At 33.0% G+C, this 22,361-nt stretch overlaps 1 protein-coding gene across 2 annotated transcripts in view; it reads left to right on the top strand.

The window, feature by feature from the left end:
* Positions 1-265: 265 nt before the first annotated feature.
* LOC110101756 (truncated transcription factor CAULIFLOWER A) overlaps positions 266-22,361 on the top strand; it is a 29,895-nt gene continuing 7,799 nt past the window's right edge. Inside the window, exons 1-5 of one of the 2 annotated variants that reach the window (XM_028696583.1) lie at positions 266-447; positions 14,169-14,250; positions 18,824-18,826; positions 21,899-21,960; positions 22,085-22,184. In XM_028696583.1, coding sequence (XP_028552416.1) covers positions 266-447; positions 14,169-14,250; positions 18,824-18,826; positions 21,899-21,960; positions 22,085-22,184 — 429 coding nt within the window. Of the gene's footprint in view, positions 448-14,168; positions 14,251-15,118; positions 15,350-18,823; positions 18,827-21,898; positions 21,961-22,084; positions 22,185-22,361 lie in introns of those variants that run through there. The other variant, XM_028696584.1, reaches the window with a different exon arrangement.

Genomic DNA, 22,361 nt, shown 5'->3' with positions numbered 1-22,361 from the left:
GTTGACACTTTTAGTAGGTCTTGTAGAGAGCTAAACCTGTAGCCTTCTTCATGTACATAGTTATCCAAATTGAAAATATTTATCTTGTCGCAATCTAAGAGTAGAACTTATATGAAGGAAGTGAAAAGTAATATAAATAAGGCATAAATACATTTAGAAAATTAGCCTGTCCATAAATATTACAGATATTCTTATATCAGAGATAGCCAAGAAGAGAAGAAGAGGAAGAAGAAGAAGAGTTGAGAGAGAGAGAGAAGTAGAAGAGATGGGGAGAGGCCGAGTAGAGTTGAAGCTAATAGAGAACAAGATTAATCGACAGGTGACCTTCTCCAAGCGTAGAAATGGGCTTATGAAGAAGGCTTTTGAGCTCTCTGTTCTCTGTGACGCTGAGGTCGCTCTGATCATCTTCTCCAGCAGTGGAAAGCTCTTTGAATTTGGCAGCCCTGAGTACACCCTCTCTCTCTCTATCTCTTGTTTTTTTTATTCGTTTACATTGCAAATACAAATTTTTTTCTATGATGTCATCTCAGTTATTAATTATTGTTTTTCTGTCCGCTTTTTTTTACTGATTCCAACGTCGTTTCACTGCTTTTTCCATCGGTTCTTATTCTTTCGAAGTTATTGTTTCAGTAAATTTCAAAGCCCGAGAAATGGCTGCTGGGTTTCCCGCTGCTTCCCTTTATGTTTCTCTCTCCTTACTTGCTCTTGGTCAGGAAGAATGGAGGTTTTTTTTTCCTTGATTATTTAGAAAAATAGCTATATTCAATTTTTTAAACAGTCAATCTTTGTTCTATTTTTATGAGATTTGAATACATTTTGGTTTAAACTGACCAGAATAAGTTAAATTTTCCTTCTTTTTTAGCTAAGATTTAAGCTTTGTTCAATTTTTTTTTGTGAAAAATGACCAAATATCAGCATTTTTTTAGATTTGCGACAAAAATCCAATCTTTTCTGAAACTTCTGATGTTTTAGTCATTTTTTTTATGGTTTGTAGCTGCTGTTAGTGTAACTAGAACATTTTCACGCCAGAAATACTAAAACTTCTTCAAAAAAATCATGCTATGAAGTCCAAAACTGCATTGATCCCAACAAAAGAGTCGATTCTGGCCAAATTGTTTAAAAAAGCTTTAACTAGCTAGATTTTCGTTTCAGTTTTCAAACTGATCAATTCTTGTTCTTATTTTGATCATGATTTGTAATGGGCTTACTATGAATGCGTCCCATGATTTACATTTGAAGCTTTTCTTTCTTCTTTTCGCATTCTGAACAGCAAGCATATGGATCACATGAAAGGTCTAATTTTTTTTTAATTCTTGGATTAATTTTCGTTATTTCTGCATGTTCTTCTCAAGGTAATTTATACAACTCAAAGTGTTTATGTTCTTCAAAACAAAAAACTTGTTATGGTCAATTACAGTTGATATACAAGACCTGCTAATTTACTATATATCAGCAATTGTGAAATAACAAAGAACAGATGGATTACTGTTATTGTAAAATTGAACTGAAATGAATAAATCTTCTGCTAGCTATATTCTGTTGATGCAGGTCACTATTAATTAAGAGATAGTTGGAAATGAAAGCAGCAGAATTAAGTATTCACAATTGTATACACTAATTAATCTCTTAAGAAACCTACTTAGGTGAAATATAACTCTCAATTTTCTTAAATAGGAAGCAAATTGGATCCAATTAACAAGAGAGAATTTCATGTTAAATGTAAATTTATTTGAAGAGAGAAGCATTAAGTGTTATTGGATTAAGAATCTAAAACATATAATTACAAAATATCTATATATTCCACTAACATCATTGGTCTTTTGCATCCTTATAATATGAAAGAGTGATTCTTTCTTCTCCAAAGAAATTGATCACATTTCATAAGATAAGGACCCATTCATTTTGGTTGAGCCACATAAATTGTGAATACAAGAATTAAGAAACTATCAGTACAAGGCTTCATCTGGGATGGCTTTTTTATTGCTTCTTAAAATAATTTTAAGTTAATATATATATATATATATATATATATATATATATATATACTAGAAAGTTGTTTTAATTAGAAGCAGTAAGAAAGCCGTCCCATACAAAGCCTTAGTAGATTTAAAAAAAATATCATCACTAGCGCCTAATGATCCTCTTAACAAAGCTGGTACATTGAAAATGCAGCTTAATGCTTCAACATGAAATCAGATTTGCCAATTACAAGATCACATTTGAAGCTCACAAGAAGAGTTGCAGTTTTTATAACTTGAAACTAAAGATCACCATTGACAGAAAGTAAAATTTACTTACAAGCATTCACAAACAAGGAAATATATGGAGTCCTGTGACTTATCATAATAGAAAGATGATTGGAATAAACAATAAAGTGTTCATAATAGTTTTTTTATTTCAAACAACTTCCAATAAATTGCATGATGGAATATATTGAATTTATGTTTTCTCTGCACATTTTCTCTATAGATGGATGGACAGACATTTTTCTTTATGCCTTAAAATGAGACTATTAAACAAAGGAAAAAGAAGACATGGGCATCATATTTCTAATTTTTCCAGAAGAAGAGAGGGAAGGTTAATTGCTGACAAACTAGCTAGCATATTTGATGTCTAGGAAATAATTAACTTGGAATAACTAATTTGCAAAGGCCAAAACTCTTCTCTTTTGCAAAGATTATTAAAATTATAGATGTTATATATGTTGCATTGAAGCTGAATTGCAGTTTGAACATACATTGGGAGAAGACTTATCACAACTATATATATTTGGAATTCTTTTTTTTTTTTAGCATTGCTTGGACCATCTATATTGATTCTCTTGATTTGTTTGGTCTAAATATTATTAAAGTTGATTTCCAATATCGAATCATCTTTAATTTGGAAAGTTTAATAACATTTAGATCAGTCAAATCAAGAGAATCCATATGATCCAAAACCACATCGATCATCGATCCATGCAAAATTCCCCATCATCCTAAATGGAAATTGAGTGGGCTGTAGGGCTCAACCGGCCATCAGAAAGATCATTAGGCTACAGAACTCCCATATAGAGCCCATCCACGTACATTATCCACAAGGTTATTATTAGAGATTGATGAAATGAGAATGTGAATAATCAAGACAAAGTTCAAAACATCAAAACCCCCCAAAAGCTCACCAACCACCTCTTCCACATTAGAAACATAGGGGACATTAATATTATTATTAGTATCTAAGGTACTTATAAATATTATAAATAGGTGCTAGTTTTTCACTTTTAATATATTATTAAGAAATATTATCACATCTATTAAAATTGAATATCATATACTTAGTATTTGTCATATTGACTTAACTCACTTTATCTTCTAAATATTAATTTCTCCATAAAAATATACAACAAAACACCTTACATAAAACATCAATTATAAGCATCTTTAGAACTAATATAAAAAGATACAAACTCAATGTTAATATATTATTTTGATATAATCTTATAATTAAAATCTCTTAGACCGCTACACACACACACTCACACACCTTCAATGATTTCAATATACTTATAGTTATTAGTTCTTAATGTGTAAATTAATTCTCAATACTCAACCATATGCCTTTACAATCTCTATAATAATCATAAAAAAAGGCCTTCTCTACTCTATATGTTTATACTAATTATTTCATGATAAAAAAAACATTCAATATAAGACATTTCTAGTATGAAATATAATTAATTCTAAAAAATGAATACATCTTTTTTTTCCATGTTCAATTTCTCCATCCCATAAAATTGATTGCATTACTCATAAATTTAATTTATGTACATTTATTGGGATCTCAAATTTTAATTTCCTTTATTCTTAAATAATGACGCCCAAATGATTCTTCTCCAACATTTGGCATCATCTTATAAGTCCTTGAAATTGTATTTAAAAATATTAATTTGTTAATCAAATCATCATAATATCCCTATAACTCTTAAATATCACTAAACATCGATCTCACATGAACCTAAAGTTATACTTTATGCCTCTTTTTAAGAACAAGTTTTGCTTCATGTTTTTAATCAATCTATGATATGCAAGTTTTGGTCCTTTTTTGGACTTTGTACCTTTTATTTTGATGAAATTAAATTTTCCCTTTTCTTAAAAAATAAAAAATCTATGATATCCATAAGTGTTCTATTGATTATATTCTTCTTAAATAATTAATTTCTTCAATAAAGCCTTTATTTGATAATTTTACAAAGTAATATTTTCATTGGTGGCTTCATTTTAACTAAGATTTTGTTATTATTGCTTGTAAGGCATATATAGTTAATAGAGTCTATAGATTCCTTATGACTTGATAAGTTATTCTTTATATTTTCATTTTTTTTCTTTGTATTCATCATACTATATAAATAACTAAAACTTAACGCTTTTACTATGCTCTTTATATTCTTTGCAAGACTTTTAGCTTTCTAATAATACTTATGATGAGGCTAAACCAAAGGGTCTTAGCTCAAGCAATATTCTTTTTAGTTGTCAATGTATTGGTATAGGGTTTGGCCGGGATCCAATGATCATGGGGCAAAGGATTTTCATATTTCCTAATATGTATTTAAATATGTAATTGGCCATATATCCACCTTATAAAAAAATTATTCTAATCTATATTGCATTTAATTTTTTTCCAACCTTTAAAGATATCTTTTTTTTTTTCTTAAAAGTTTTTGTGATTATCTCTTCTACTAAGGTTTCTTACAAGTGTATGATAAATTTTTAGAGATTTTTATTGAAACCTCTATGATGATCTTCACAATGAAACAATCACTCAATATATTATTACTGGGATTGGAGGTTCCTTTTAAGGACTTTGTAAACCGCTTTTTGGATATTAACACGTAGGCCCCTCCGTGGGTTTTAATTAAAAAAAAAAATCACTCAATATATTATATTATGATTAATTTAACTAAAGAACTTTAATTCTTCTCTCATAGCAAATTAAATATAATTATGTTCATCATTATAATTTTGTATTTAAAATTTTATTTATTACCATACAAACCTTTTTACTATTGCTAAAATTTTTAGTATATAATAAATTATAATCTTCCCCAATGTACTTATATTTTAATTTGTCCTTTTTATTTATTTTCTTATAATTAAAAAATATAATTAATATTTTAATTAATTATTATACCACTTAATTCTCTTATCATCAAAATCAAGAAATAATGGAATTTTCCTGCACTATCTGTGGGGTTAAAATCTAGAAATAGCATTATGACCACCTTATCTAAATTAAAATATACGTGATATATTTATTTCTTTTTTAAAGAAAAAAGTGAGAACCAATATTGACATAGAAAGATCATTATGAAGAATAAATCATCATAAAAATCATGTATATGATGCATGTAAAATTAGTACGTACCATTATAGTTCTTAAACCTAGGACCGAAATTAAAGAATTACTTGAGCTTATCCATATAATGTATGCCTATAGGAAATTTGCTAATGAGTGCAAAGTTAAAAGGTTCTTAATTACATCACCATTTCTAAGAGTCAATAAACTAACACATTCAAACCCAAATAAGATGAAAGAGATTTGAATTTATCAAAGACTCACATTATATCTAAAGGTGTACATCAATTTAAAAGAAAATGAAGAGGCAAAATCAAACATTGTCTTACACCCAAGGGCCCCTTCTTGCAAGGTCCCACAATAATTAGTCCAAGACGTCCAATGAATCTTAGAAGAATTACCAGTACCTCTCCAAAAGAATTTATTAAAAATTCTATCAATACGATTGCACACCAACTTGGTAGGAAAAAGAGTTTGAAAGCTATATACTGAAATAGAAGAGAAAACACTTTTAATAAGTATAAGATGGCCACCAAAGCTTAAAAAATTCGAATCCCATGAAGAAAGCCTATTCTGAATAATAGAAAGGGTTAGGAGGGCTCATGCCATTGTATATAGAACAAAAACCAATAATAGAAATCAATCTTTATTATTAACCTACGTTTTTGCTTTACCCTCATAAAAAGAAATATCTTTTAAACACCATTTCTTTGTTGTTGGATTTGATTTTGTATGAATAATTTAATATACTAAAAAAACAATAACTTTTTAGTGTAATTAGACATTGTATGACTTTGATTATTCACTATACTTGAAAACAAGTACTTCTCATCATGATCATTTAACTTTCTTTTTTTGTCTTATGCCACACATACATAAATGATGTACCTAAAGATTAATAGATCACCTATATATGGGGTTTTTTTAGAAAAGGCTTCCTTCAATACTATACCCTTTTGCATTCTTTGGAGAGTAATAATTGAGATTTGGCTAATTTGGATAAGGCTAATAGCTTTTTTGCATGGAGAATAATCTAAAACCGTCTCCTTTTATTAACAGTATTGATGTCTCCATCTTTTGTTCCTATAATTTCAATCCCTATTTCTTCTTATTCTTCTTTTGTTGGTGTGTCTCAAAATTTTTTAGAGGGTTTTGCCTCTGGTGGATTTACAATTGGATGTGGTTTGAGATCATGGCCCCTCTATTCGAGTTTGCTCTTTTGAATATTTTGATTATATATAGGAAGAGAGAGAGAGAAATTAAGTCTATTGAAGATGGTGTCTTCCATGATTATTTGATTTAAATGTTATACATGTTATCAAAGATGATAGTTTTCTAATCTCTAGTAAGAAAAAGAGGAGAAAAAAGAAAAGAAAAGTATGAATAACATCTCCAGCTGATGTCAGAACCAATATATAGATATTTTAATACATTTAAATTAATTCTAATGCTTAGCTATATCTTGCTAATGGTTGGACTTGCTGGTCTTCAGTGGTTGATTTTTTCTATGTGGTTTTGTCTGACCCTCCTTATTTTTCTAGTGGTTGGAGATGGGTTATATTAGCTTTGATTGCATACAATTGTCAAACATTTGTGAAGATGTTGTGCTACCTTCATCCTTTTAATTTGATTACTTTAATTTGGTTTGGTTTAATTCTACTTGCTAGCTGTAATCTTTGGGTTTGCTGGTGGATAATTTTCAAGGAGGGTTGATATTTTTGGATTGATATTTTGCCTAATTTGCTGATTGGTCATCTACTAGTGGTTTGGTGTGTTGCTTAGTATGATATTTGGTGCTTCAAGCATGGTCTTTGTATGCTGGGGATAGTGGTGTGGATGTTGGTTTGATCATTTATTGGTGGTTCTCTTGTACTTTTGTGGCATTGTTACTGCTTTCTCTTTGGGCTCCATAGTTGGCTTATTAAGCTTGATCCTATTCTTCGATATTTGCTAGTAGGTGCATGTATTTTAAAGTTGTATTGTATTTGATTTCATTTATTGAGTGAGCTTTTTTTTACTCATTATAATTATATAGGACCTTTAGCTCTTTAGGTTTTATTTTGAACTTTATTATTATTTTTGGGCTTTAGCGAGTATATTATCCTTTATGGACTTGTAATGTATTTTTTTAATCAATGCATAGGATCCTCTGTGGGTTTTATCCTAAAAAAAATTGAGTAAATAGGTTATGCATGCCATAAACTTTATAAAAATATTCTTTTTCAATCCCCTTTGGCATACACCTCATAATGTGAAGGACACCATAATTCTTTATTCTTGAAAGCCATGCTAATGTGGTGTAGGAAATTATAACTTTTTGGGATATGATTATACTTATAAAATTCTTAATCTTATACCAAATTTGCATTTCTACATATTTTCTTTCTTAAAAAAGTTATTATTTAGGCTTTTTCTAATGTCAAACTCAATTTTTCTATGAAAGTTACTAATCTCATGAATGTCTTCCTTAATATTTAATCCTCATGGCACATCCTTTTGGCCATCCCTAGCGGGGTGCCAGCTTATCCTTATATTTATGCTTATTTGTTCTTTGCCAATAATTTCACAATTAATCTAACTTAGTATAGAAAAATTATGTTGACTTTAGATCTCTATCACATAGCCTCCTTTTTCTAGTTTTTCATAGTCAGTGCTGCTCCCATCATTCGTTCTTATTATCCTAGTCTAAGTTTACCCATTATACTCCTCTTCCCATTCTTAGTCTCTTCAATTGCTGGCACTCTTGGGTGCTAGCATCCTCCAGTAAAGTTTTTCATGAGTGATTTAGATATCACCCTCCTCCATTTAGTGTGCATAGGGTCGGGGTTCTTGTGGCCTTTCATTAATGTTGCCCTATGGATAAGGCACTCCTACCCCATTTTTGTCCTTCCATCATTGGTTATCCAACATCTTTGTCTCATCCTATTGCATTTATTATCATTGATAACTCATTTACTGATGTTGTTTGATGCCATTCTCCTTCTCATATTGGTTCAATTAAGAAATTAAAATATATTTTCAACTTATTTCTTTCCATCCCCCATTAACAGATTCTCTCATCATCTTCATATCAAGATATATAAATATTTTCTTATGACCCTTGAATGCTTATTTTCAAGTTTATTGGATCAATTAAAATTGACCTTGGTAAATCTCCTCATCATTATATTAGAACCATATATTTAATTATCTATGCAGTTTATTGGAAGATTCTTTGTATTTTTTTCTCAACCCAAAACACATTCTATTAAAATTCTACCTATTGAGGAATATACATCTCTTTTGTGAAGAAATTAATATTGGTTGTTAGCTCATGCATTACTGAGGATATCAAAATGGACATTAAACTTTTGAATTTTTAAATGAATTGCCCATTTCTCCCATTTGAAAGTATTCCCATCTTTAAGATTTCATTTATTAATCAATGAGATTTTTATTTGACAACCCTTAGTGTATGGAATCACCTACTAATTCTTGATTGATAACCTCTAGCTAAATTCTTAATTATAAAGATTAATATTTGTTAAAAAAAATTTGATGTCATTTGGATTGACATAAGGGTTCTGACAAATAATAGTTTTTGAAAGAAGGCTAATCTTTCGCTCTCATTATCACTTGTAGGGAAAAATATTCAAGTATATAATTAGAAAATATTATAAGTAGAGAACCCATTGTTAATAACCAAATTAAATTATTTCTAAAGTCGCTTCCTTATTACATACATATGCCATTCCTTAGGTTCATTTTAATATTATGCCACCTTTAAACTCTTCCACATTGATTGCCAATCTCTTATCTAGACACATAGATGAAGAACTCAATATCCAGGATGATCCAAATGTGCTCCACCAAAATTCTCTACAAGATTATTCACATTAGAATATGCACATGGTTGCTGGAGTTTATTAGAATTATCTATGCTTGTTGTTGATTATATTTTGTTAAATATTGGTCCTAATTTTTCTCATATTGATAACCTCACTCACCTCTTCATCAAACCCAAGAGGTCACTATTCCCAATCTAATTGTATTAACAGTGAAAAAAGATGCGAGGATTACAAACCTTTGAAGAACTCTAATTTCTTTATGCAATATTCAAATAGATATTATGGCAAGCAAAAACAATTTTTTTTTGAAGTGGCCTCATTTCTCATTAAAAATGTATTAAAGTTTTCCATCTTTTTGATAAAGTTTATAATTCCTTCACAATGTATATATTATGATTTTGGAAACCCTATGTTAATATTATCATTCATGTTTTTTGATAGCTCCATGAAAAACTCCTATAATTAAATACTATTTTATTTCATTATTAAGTGTTCTTCTTTCATTATCTTTTCAATTCCTTAAACAGTTGGAATACTAAGCATTTTTAAGCAAAATGGCCATACATGCTATCATTGCAGCATTTCACATTGCTTTATAACTTTTGCCAAAACAATGTCTTGATCACCCTCGATCTCTCTCCTATTTGTAAGATTATTTTTATCAATGTTCACTTGACTTGTTAACCTCCTTGACCTATGACCCCACCTCCACCACGAATTCTCATATGCTTCATCTTAACTTTTATGTCTAAAATAGTTTTACCATTAGTTTTTTGGTCCATTTTAGAGCAACTTATTTTTTTCTTAAATGTGTTACGAAGGGATTTGAAGTGGTTACATCAATTCATTGCATTCCAAGTCATATAAATCATTAGAATCAACATATAGTGATGAAAACATGCATATATATTCAAGACTAATGCACTTTCATAATCACTTGCATATCTTTAATATTTTCACCATTTTGTTTCATAAAAATTCAATTATAAATACTTGGAAAAACTAATATATATGCAAAATTTTTATCATCCTTATGAAGTCTATCAAATTCAACTCAGTAAGTTTGGTGTCAAACTCACTTCACTCCTTTAACTCCCTTAGTAATATTGTGAATCTAAAAGCTTCCAATATATACTTCTTCATCGGAGTTCAATTCAACAATTTTAACATATGAGCCTTTTCTACTCCTATGTAGATAAAGATAATGTCCTTGATCATTCATACACTGTGATGTTTCTCTTAGGTGTAGATTTATTGATTTATAGATGCCAACAACAATAGGAGACAATAGGCTATTACATGGCTACTTTTCATATGATCAAAATTTGAAACCAATACATATAAATATGTCACATTCTAAAAGCTAAGCAAAAGTACTCCAATTATCATTATCCTATCATGGTTTCATTTTTCATGCAATATATTTCTTTAGTTTGAGCTTACAGGTCTTAAGCTTCCATCTGAGCAGATGCAACTAATATGAAATTCTTCCCAATATCAAGTGAAAAAGTGTCAGATTTTTAAGGGGAAGGGTAGAATTTTGTAACAGTTATTTTGTTCCTATCTGATTTGTGCTATTTGATTTTCATGTACGTAGCAGAAAATATAATTTTTTGGATTCTGAATAGTTTTTTTAAGGAACTGTCCATTACTTCTTTTCCGTCTAAGTGAGCTACTCCTATTCTTATTTTACTAGCTCCATCTTCTGATCGATCTGCGATAGAGTATTTCCTGAAACCCTTCAAAATTTTCTGCTGCTTCCATTGCTTAACCAGGATTTTGAACATATCAGCAAGCAATTCTGAAAACACATTACAAAAATGTCTACACCATGTAAAACAAAGGATATAAACTTGTATATTCTCATGTTTTATTTATAAATAAATAAATTTATTTATTTTTTATTTTCTTATAAGGTGGTAACTTCCATTGCATGCAATTGTTTTAGAACTAAATGACTAATATATAGAGCCAGCATACAAAATTAGTACATATTACTTTGTACAGAGACCAACTTACCTCTTAAAAAAAAGATTCTGGAACTCAAGAGCATAACTCTGCAACAAGAATCTTGCAAGAAATCTACTCCACCATACAAGCACAAAAGAAAAAAGTTATATTCGTTTGAAGTACAAGAAACCTCCATGCAGAAAAGATAAGAGAACCAGCCAGCCAGCTAACTATTCCTTGACCCCACTCCAGTTCAATCCAAATTTGATCGAATCCTTTGTTTGTTTCAGATGTCTTTATATAATCATTTAATGAGATATCAACTTTAATCTTAAAATTTGTCTAAGACAGCATTATTTGTGTTAAGCACAATTATGCTGAATTACTTAGTCTTAATATCTATAATAATTAGCCTTTTAATCTTATATAATTTGCCTTAAGCTCATCTAAGAAAAATATTACCGTAGCATATGTAGCTGTGAGCTGTGAGATATATAGCACCAGCTAAAGCTATAGTAAACAAGTAAATAGCAAATGGCTTTTCTCCTGGTAAAATGGGTACGATGTTCGCTTCTTTGTACGTGTTGTCTTTCTGTTCTTCTTTTTTGCATCTATATCAACACCACGTAATAGGCTTCTGTACTTTATTCCGGTTTTTGAGTTGAGCCATGCATTGTAAATAGATTCCCAGCTATTTCTGAACTTTCAATTCATGCAAGATGGATAGATGTGATAACTCAGTTTCATGAAGCTGAAGCTTTATTGCTTACTTTTACTGCTACTTCATTACTTATTAAGTTCACAAAAGTATTAATTGGTGTATCAAATTATTATTATGAGACTAAGTAGCTAGAGGTGTATAAGGAAGATACAAAATTCATTGCAGATTTAGTTTTATGTGCATATAACTTGAAATAGAACTGTTTGGTTAATATAACAAGCTTAGGGGAGCAGTAATCAGCAAGGAAAATATTTAGTTTGTTAACAATAATGAACCTAAACCATGCATGGAAATTATGGGGAAGGGCTGAAGAAAAATATACGAAGTGAAGGACAAGTGCATGCAATCATGGTGTGGAAGAGGAATTATTAGGTGTGGATATCAGATGGAGAGAAACGTCCGATTTTTTCTCTGTCTATAGTAAAAGCGCAGTCAAAACGCAGCTGCTACAGTAACTATGATTTTACTATAGACAGAGAGAATCCGAATGATTCTCTCTGTCCGGTGTCTGCACCTAGCTAATAATTTGTCGTGAAAGAGAGAGATGACAAGAAGAAAAGATAAAGAGTAATGTTATGTTATTGATCAATTCATAGCTAAGAAATAAATTAATTAATCAAATTGACAAAAGAAAATTATGTGCAACATACAATTACATCAATATTGCATTATACTCTCTCTCTCTCTCTGATTTTTTTTTAAAAAATTTTGATTTGAGAGCGTAACCATTTCTGAAAATTTAAAGAGTAATTTGATATAATGGGGTCCTTGTTATTTCTTTTCAATATTTTTCCACTAGGTTTCATGGAGAACTGTACTTGCATGTTGTGATATGTCGACCAGGAATTGCGCTCGAGTTTGTTAGACTGTCAAAATTCCTACGTAGGCATGTATTATAGGACTTTCTAAATGTGAAGATTTTTACTACAAAAATGCTAATTAAGCATTAAGAAAACTTAATCTTAATTATAGATGTTTAGGACCAACTTTTAATACCTTAATATTTATCCGAAGATATATATAGTTTATACAGTACTGATGTCTCCTTCTCCTTAAAGTTTAGCCTAAGAAATTAATGAAAGAGTTGCATGTGAAATATCATTCTCTGTAAGAAGTTTATTTGTTTAAATATCGATCTTCAATGTTGGATCATTTCATTATGGTTAATTTTGTCTCATTTGTCAAATATTTAAATCTTTCAAATCTCAATTGCAACATAGAAATATTCTCATCTTAGGCTTTATATAGGTTTCATTTGGGATAATATTTGTGATAACTTTCATACTACTTTTTTTAAAGCTGCTTTCTAGTGAAAATTTTGTCTACTTGCTAGAAAGCTGCTTTAAAAAGCATTAATTAGAAAGTTGTCATAAATGAAACCTTAACGTGCTCATGAATGTTTCAAAGGGTTCGTCGTTCTTAAGCAAGATTTCAAAAACTATTTGTTAGTTAATAATACTGTTAGTTAATGTAGAAAAATACTAATGTTAACGGCATTTATAATGGGTACGATGCTCACTTCTTTGTACGTTTTGTCTTTCTGTTCTTCTTTTTGCATCTATAACAACACCGCGTAATAGGCTTTTCTGTGCTTTATTCCGGCTTTTGAGTTGAGCCATGCATTGCAAATAGATTCACAGCTATTTCTGAACTTTCAATTCATGCAAGATGGATAGATGTGATAACTCAGTTTCATGAAGCTGAAACTTTATTGTTTACCTTTACTGCTACTTCATTACTTGAAATAGAACTGTTTGGTTGATATAACAAGCTTAGGGAAACAGTAATCAGCAAGGAAAATATTCAGTTTGTTAACAATAATGAACCTCTAAACCATGCATGGAAATTATGGGGAGGGCTGAACAAAAATATACGAAGTAGGTGAAGGACAAGTGCATGCAATTATGGTGTGGAAGAGGAATTATTAGGTGCGGATACCGGACGGAGAGAATCGTCCAGTTTTCTCTCTGTTTACAGTAAAAGTGCAGTTGCTACAGTAACTGTGCTTTGACTGCGCTTTTACTATAGACATATATGAATCCGAATGATTCTATCTGTCCGATGTCCGCACCTAATAATTTGCCGTGAAAGAGAAAGATGACATGAAGAAAAGCTAAAGACGATCAATTCATAGCTAAGAAATAAATTAATCAAATTGACAAAAGAAAATTATGTGCAACATACAATTGCATCAATGCATTCTTACTGCTTTTCTAAAGTAACTTTCTAGCATAAAACGTCCAGCTCAAAACATTTTTGTATTAGCTGAAAAGTTGCTTTAAAAAACAGTACACAAGTTTAGAAAAATACTAATGTTGATGGCATTCATTTCATTGTAGCAGCATAGCAAAAACACTTGGACGATATCAACGGTACAATTTTACACCTCAAGAAATGGATCCAGCTGATATTGAAGCTCAGGTTTGTATTTTTATCATTTATGTTGACATACTTCACAACATTCAATGTTATGAGTGCAGAATTTACAAGTTACATCTTTAGATTTCTATTCAATGTTATGAATGATAAAAACAACAAAAGAAAATGGCTTGAGGTTTAGGGTTTAGGATAATAAATCCTTTGTGATTTATTTGATCGGTTTGCTCGAAGAAGAGGAGATCGGAGATAAAAAAGCCGAGGAGACTGCAGTCGAGTGAGGGAGAGGTAAATTTGGTGCGTAGTGGTTTGCTCAGGTTTCGAATCAAGTGATGTCGATTGGTAGGGCAACCGCATGTCAAAATAATGAAGAGAAACGAGTTGGCAAGCAAGTTTCTAATGGAGGGGAGAAAGATGGGTGCCATAGGAGAAATTATTCTATGCCATCACTGGATGACGTTCGGAGGCGAATCGGGATGCACCACGTCATTTTTTTGCTATGTACTGAGTGACATGTTGCATTCTGGTCGCCTCCGGACCGTCTCGTGGCCACATAAAATAATTTCCAGTGCCATAGGGCACGACGGGAGAATGATTGAATTTATTTAGATGGTTAGTATATTTTTTGATAATTTTTTTTGATGTTAAGAAGTGATATTTTTAGAATTAAAATTTAAAATATTTCTTAATTATAAGCTTAATTCAAATTAATTTGAAAATAATTATGTCCTCAACATTCTTTTAAAAAATGATTTTTTATATTAAAATATTTTATAAAAATAAAAATTTTATTTTCCGAATTTATTTATTACCTTAGTTCGTCTAAATTATCTCAAAGGAGTCTATTCTGTCAAAAAAAAAAAAAAAAAAAAAAAAAAAAAAAAAAAAAAAAAAAAAAAAAAATACGGAGACGAAATGAAGCGGCGGGATCCGGCCGTGGCGGCGACAAGTCGTGGGGTGGCCGCCGCTGCGTATAGGCATGGGGGAAGAAGTGGAATCAATGGGAAATGCGGGATTCGGGCGAAGGAGGAGAGGTGAAGGGAACTATGTCGGGTTGCTGGAGGTCGACGAAAGGATTTCAGGTGAGAGCCGAGCTAAGGGGAAGAGGAAGGAGGCAAAGGAAGACGTCTCTTCCTTCTTTGCAGGTTGTCTCTCATTCAAATAAATAAATAAAGGATGTATGCATTTCGAAGACTTTTTGATCCATCTCGTTCAATTTTGGCAAGGATATCCTGACCTTTTTTTCCTTGTTTAACTCTCTCAAGTGAAAACTCCAATCAGACAGCTTGATCTCAATTTTTTTGTTAGTTAAATTTCTTTTTTTTTAATCAAGATTAGCTTTGGATTCGTTTGGGGTAGCTTTTGCTGGAGAAGAAAATAATTTTTTTTAATTGCTCCAATTTTTTTTTTTTAAATTGTGAACAACTCTAAGCATATCTGATTATTAAAAACTATCTTTCATTGCCAAAATTTATGAAGCCAAGCAAACCCTAATTGGAAAATTCTGCAGAATTATTTGATAATTCTTAATATTTTTCATTTGATGGCCTTGGTAGATACTAGATAGCTTAGAAATCAATAGCCATGGGTCGTTCAAATTGGTTACTGACGAAAATGATCACTCAAGAAGGGGATTCGTACCGGGTTCATAAGATTAATGCAAAAATATTTTTTATTTTTCCATTAGTTCTCATTCATTCTGCGTTTACTCCCTCATCACTTCATTATGTTAATTGGTGAATACAGATAAGAACATACAGAAAAAAACCAGAGAAAGGAGAAAGTGTTTTCTTGCCTTATTTCCTGACCAATGACATCTATTTATACAAAAGATACTACGGTACATCATTTAAGTTTGTACAATCTGTACAGTCTAGGTTAGCTTTTAACCATATGTGCTGTGTGTCATGCGCAATTGTATGAAATCCTAGTGTGTGTAAAAATTCTGATAACGTATCAAATCATTGGCGAGGGGATTGCTTTAAGCCGTATAGGGCCTTCTTGAGTTTACACACATAATTCGGGTGAATGGCATCTAGAAATCCCGGCGGCTACTTCATATAGACTTGATCTATTAGTTTGCCATGCAAGAATGCATTTGATACATCTAATTGATGTATATGCCATTTGTAATGAAGAACAAAGACAATGAGAACTCGCACCGTTGGTATTTTTGCAACGGGACTAAATGTCTCGTTGTAATCCAATCCAAATTCCTGTTTGTAGCCCAGTGCTACCAAACGAGCCTTATATCTGGCTATAGATCCATCTGAGTTGTATTTTGTGCGAAACATCCATTTGCAGCCAAGTAAATTTTGACTTGGGCAACGTGGGACAAGATCCCACGTGGCCTGTAATTGAAGGGCTTGAAACTCTCCTGACATGGCGAGGCGCCAATGTTTGTGTTTGAAAGCTTGGGTATAAGATGTAGGATCTTGGGAAACTATTTGGTGAGTAAGATTTAAAATTTGTTTGGGCTTGAGATGACCGGTTTGGTAGCGAGTTTTCATGGGATGTATGGACTGCATCTGAGACTTGGTGGGGACATGTTCTATCTGTGATGCGGTCAAAGGAATTTCAGGCTAGCTAGCTTAAGGGGAATGTGATATGGTAGCAGTTGGTATTATTTGGTGAGAATTTTGTGGAGCTTTAGGATAGGAATGTGGCTGTGGAGGAGCAGTTTTGATCATAGCTGAAGACAGAACCAATAGTAGAGGAGGCAAATTAGTTGGTGAGGATGAAGCATTTGCTGGGATGGATTGTTTGCGATAAGGAAATTCTTTTTCATTGAACACAACATGTCTTGATGTGTATATTTTGTGATTGATAGGATCGAGGCAGTAATATCCTTTATGAGAACCGGCATAGCCAACAAATACACAAGGTATCGATAGGGATGTTAGTTTGGATTTGGTGTAGGGCCTAAGCCATGGGTAGCACAAGCATCCAAAAGTCTTTAGATGATCATAAGTCGGTGATTTGTTGTAAAGAGTTCCATAGGTAGTTTTGTTGTGAAGTTTGGGAACTTGGAGAATGTTAATAAGATGAACAGCCGTTTGAAGAGCTTCAACCCATAACTCGGGCGGAGCTTGAGCATGAATAAGAAGGCTGCGAGTTGTTTTCAGTATATGCCTATGCTTGCGTTCAACTACACCATTTTGAGCCGGTGTATAAGGACAAGTATATTGATATATGATTCCCCACTATTTGCATACATGTTAAAAGTGATGATTGATGTATTCACCACCTCCATCTATTCTAATGATTTTAATACCTTTGTTGAATTGACATTTAATCCAATTATGAAACTCAATGAATTTATGAACAATCTCAGATTTTTGATGTAAAGGAAACACCCAACAAAATCTAGTGTAGTCATCAATGAATGACACATAACAACGGTAGCCATGAATCAAAGTAGAAGGTGAAGGTCCCCATACATCTGAGTGTATAAGCTCAAATATAGAGGTGGTATATGAAACCGAAGCAGAAAAATGTAATCGCCTACTTTTGGCGAGATTACAGGTATTACAATGTTGAGTAGGTAAGGTGGTACATATATTATGATAAAGATTAGCTAGTATTTTGAATTTGTGAGAGTGAGGATGACCGAGACGACTGTGCCATAAATTTGGAATAGTCTGAGCCGAGGATAGAGCTAACCAATAAGCGGTGTGAGATGGATTGATGGAGTAAATACCATTGTGACTAGGTCCCTGAAACAAAAAGACGTTGAGTCCGCGAGTCCTTGATTTGGTTGCCAGAGGAAGAAAAAAGATACCTTGCAATCATTGTCTCGTGTTAGTTGATGCACAGATAACAAATTGAATGATAGATTTGGAACATGATGAATATGGTTTAATTTGAGATTACATGTGGGTGTTGGGTGTAGGCCTTTACCGGTATTTTGAATAGGTAATTGCTGGTCATTTCCTAGCATAACTTGTGAGTTTCTCGTATAAGGTTCAGCTGAACTGAAATGAGAAGAATCCGCAGTGAGATGCATTGACACACCACTGTCTAAGTACCAGTCATTTGATTGATTTTCATTTGTCGGGCTAAAGAGAGTAGATTTAGATAATGTTTCTTGATACGTAGTATCATGTCTGTACCATCATTTAAGAGCAGAATGACCCTATTTTGTGCAAATTTGACAAACAATATTTCGGTTTGATGATTTGTCTCCTCGTCCCGTAGGATTTCGAGGATTGCTGTTATTCGGAGAGCGTCCGCGATTGTTGCTGTAGCGACCACGACCTCGCCCTCGAGGTGCGTCTAACGCCATGCTTTTATCCGAAATTCACAGTGACTGCAGATCTCGAGCTGCTTCTTGAGCGAGAGTTAGTTCTTCACTGCATAGAGGAGTATAAAGCTCATCAAGACTTAAAGGTTCACGGCTTGTGCGAATGACAGTCTTAAATGCCTGATAGGTCGCTGGCAACCTATTTAATGTGTACAGTATGACATCTTTCGAATCAAACTTGATATTTCGCAGTGGCAATCGCATCGACTTTGGATTTCACAAGAAGTAGGTACCGAGTCATGGTTTGATCTCCTTTTGAGAGAAAGTGAAGCTCATTTTCAGTTGCATGATGAGTGATTTTGTCGACGCTTGAAGACAGTGGGTGAGAGTAGCCCAAATGTCAGCACAATGGGCTAAAGAGAGGACATATGGCAATATGGAATTAGAAATAACTGCAGTAGTGCCGCAGCAAGATTCTGATCAATAAGAACCCAATTATCATGTGGCAATTGAGCACCACTGGAGTTAGAAGCTTGTTGTGACGGACATGGACTCGATCCATCAAGAAATCCCTTGAATCCTTTTGCCGCGAAGGCCTTTTCAACCTGAGATCACCATACAGGGAAGTTGTCGGAAGTTAACGATGACGACACAAGATTTTTGATATTGCTAATTAAGAATTTTAGTTGTTGAGGGATTTGAACTGAGTTGAGTTGATAGAAGAAATGCTATCAATAAATGGTGGGGAGGAGGTGGATCCAGCCATGAGAGGATACGAAGAAAAGAGAACAAGAAAAAAGAAGATCAATTGTTCATGTGGAACTAAATGCGAAAGACAAGAATTGCAATTAAGATATTAATAGAAGTGATAAATGTTGCTTTGCTACCAACAAACTCTTAGTTTACTCAAATGAGAGTTTAAGAAGATGACATGAGAGATTAAGCAAAAGCAATATATTACACTATGAGATTACTAGAACTTGCAAAATAATAACAAAAAATTTAGGTAATGCAAATAGCCAACTATAACAAAGCCTCACATTTAAAATCTAGATCCTTCACCTCGTGGTCCTTCGCTCAATCTCTCGAAAGTGGAGGTTAGCGGAGGAGGATTGCAAGCACGCTTAAAGATGCCACTATCGCACAAGTGATGCCGAGAGGACTAATCACCGGGGAACAAGCCGGATTTGGGGAAGATGGTGGATGCCCGTTGATGATCCAATCGTCGGCCGGAAGTTGCTTGTCGATGACGTCCACCAGGGTGGGAAGAATACGGTTCAAGTAATCCTCGACGGTGTGGTCGAAGCCGAATCAGACGTCAAAGAACAGCGATCGGATGACGTCGATGTCGCCTTGATGATCGTATGCAAAGCCGTGATCACGCTCCGGATCCGCCATGCATTCTTGCCAAGAAAAGATGGAACACCGGTGGAGGCAAGAGGGAGAGGAGGTCTTGGCCGTGAGCTAGAGGGGAAGGGAGGAGGTAGCCGTGAAGGCTAAGTCTAATTAGATGTGGGGTGGAATCAAGGAAAAGAAAAACTGAAATTAATTTCAACTTAAGGGAAATTGGTGGGAAAAATATTTGATTTGAAATTCAAATATCATGTGGTGATGGGGGGAATTAAATTGAAAATGCATTTAATGCCATAATAGGGCTGGCGGTTTTGGGTGGGATTAAGGGGAGTTAAAGAGGAGAAATTAATGTAATATGAAAGAGAGAAGCTCAAGGAAGGGGGGGCTGGCCACATGCATTGGAGAGAGAGGTTTGGATTTTAATTAAATGGGGCTCACATTCTAATCAAAGCTTTTAAGAAAAATTTGAATTAAATTTCATATTTTCTTTTAAGGGGAAGTTTCATAATCTAAGGCAATTAATTGGAATTTATTTGAAGATAAGCCGCTTTAAGGAGCAATAAGAAAGCCGTCCCAACGTTTGGCTTTTTTTCTTTTTTTTTGGGGGTTTGGGGGGGGGGGGGGGGGGGGGGGGCGACCACATGCATTGGAGAGAGATGTTTGGATTTTAATTAAATAGGGCCCACATACTAATCAAAGCTTTTAAGAAAAATCTGAATTAAATTTCATATTTTCTTTTAAGGGGAAGTTTCATAATCTAAGACAATTAATTGGAATTTATTTGAATTTCAAATTTGAATTGAAATTCAATTAAGAGGATTGCCTAAAATCATGGAGTTATTTTAGGAAAGTCTTCAATGTTGCTTGGGAAAATTTGAAATCCCAAGGAGGGAGGATGGCGGTTAAAGAGGTGGGGAAAGGGAGATGGGGAGGGAGGCCGGCGGTGGGTGGCCGGCGGATGGGGCAGGCGGCTTGGACGGCCCAATGGGGGGTGGCGGCAAGGGGCTTATGGGGAGGGGAAGATCACTTCAAGGAGAAAAGAATAGAAATTTGAAGAGCTAGGGATTTACTCACCTCAAGTACTTCCACCCCAAATCTCACAAAGAAATCTTGGAAAAACTTAGAACTCACAAAGAGATCTTTCTCCTCTCATGAACTCACTAAGAGATCACCAAGTAGAATAAACTTTTCATTCAATAATTCATCATCTAGTACAATGCATGAGGCTTCCTATAAATAGGCCAAAATGAAACAAAAATTAAAAGACATAAATGCCCTCGGGGCTACAATATCAAATGACCATCCATAAGGGTAAAATAGTAAAAACTGAAAAATAAAATAAACTACTACATAAAATGACTCAAAATATAAACTCCTGATCGTGGCCGTCGATCTCCGTTGTCTCCGATGGTACACATGTCGAAATCACTGACGATGTCCTCATCAATTGTGCTCTGATACCATGTTAACTGGTGAATACATATAACAGAGAACATACAGAAAAACCAGAGAAAGGAGAAAGTGTTTTCTTTCCTTATTTCCTGACCAATGACATCTATTTATACAATATATACTACGTTACATCATTTAAGTTTGTACAGTCCGTACAGTCCAGGCTGGCTTTTAACCGTATGTCGGGTGTGTCATGCGCAGTTCGTTCCTATTTTGTATTATTGGCTAACACATTATTTGTAATTTTAATTTTAGTTTTTTCACTTCTCAAACCTTATATTCACAAAAACTAACAAAATTTCAACATTTTATTTTTATTTATTTATTTTTTTTCCTTAAGGAGTTTGTGGGCCAATGCTACAAGTTTTCATGACATACAATATAGAAATGTTATGTAAAATGTAGTAACTTTAGTGGATGTTATAGCCATTTATATTTTATTATTCATGGACCAGAGTAATAGGGATAATGTGTGAAATCTTGCAAATCATAGAGAGCAACCATTTTAACACTTCTATTTTCTGGAAGATTCACACCTCAATTTTACACTATTCTTGAACTTTTATTCAGGTTTGATTTGCTTAGTTTTGTTTGCTTCGGTGAATTGGAATTCTGACAAAAGTTTTGGTCTTTGCACAAATGCAGAAGTGGTTTATGGAATTGTCGAAGTTAAAGGCAAAATATGAATCACTGCAGCAATCCCAGAGGTTCTTTTTCTTTATTAGTCATGTACCTTCAGTGCTCTTTTCAGTAAATATGGGTAAATTTTTATAAGGGCGTAAGGAACTCATAACTGCATGCGTGAGATACTAATTAAAACTTTTTACGAAGGCATCTGCTCGGGGAAGATCTAGATGCACTTACTTTGAAGGATTTGGAGCACTTGGAGCAGCAACTAGAATCAGCACTGTCACTAGGCAGGCAAAGAAGGGTATTTAAATGATACTATATGTCATTATATTAAGATCATTTGGTACCATTAAAATGTATTTGATAAATGTTTTTGTAATTTCATTTGGTGATTCTGTGATTGAATTATTTTCATCATTGTTGCTAAATATTCAAATCTATAATGAAGTATGGCGTTCTGGTGTTTTGTATGGGCTTA

Source organism: Dendrobium catenatum, unplaced genomic scaffold (genome assembly GCF_001605985.2).
Source record: "Dendrobium catenatum unplaced genomic scaffold, ASM160598v2 fragScaff_scaffold_772, whole genome shotgun sequence".
NCBI lineage: Eukaryota > Viridiplantae > Streptophyta > Magnoliopsida > Asparagales > Orchidaceae > Dendrobium > Dendrobium catenatum.
Note: the sequence above shows the minus strand (reverse complement) of the source record. Positions and strands in the feature narration are given on the sequence as shown.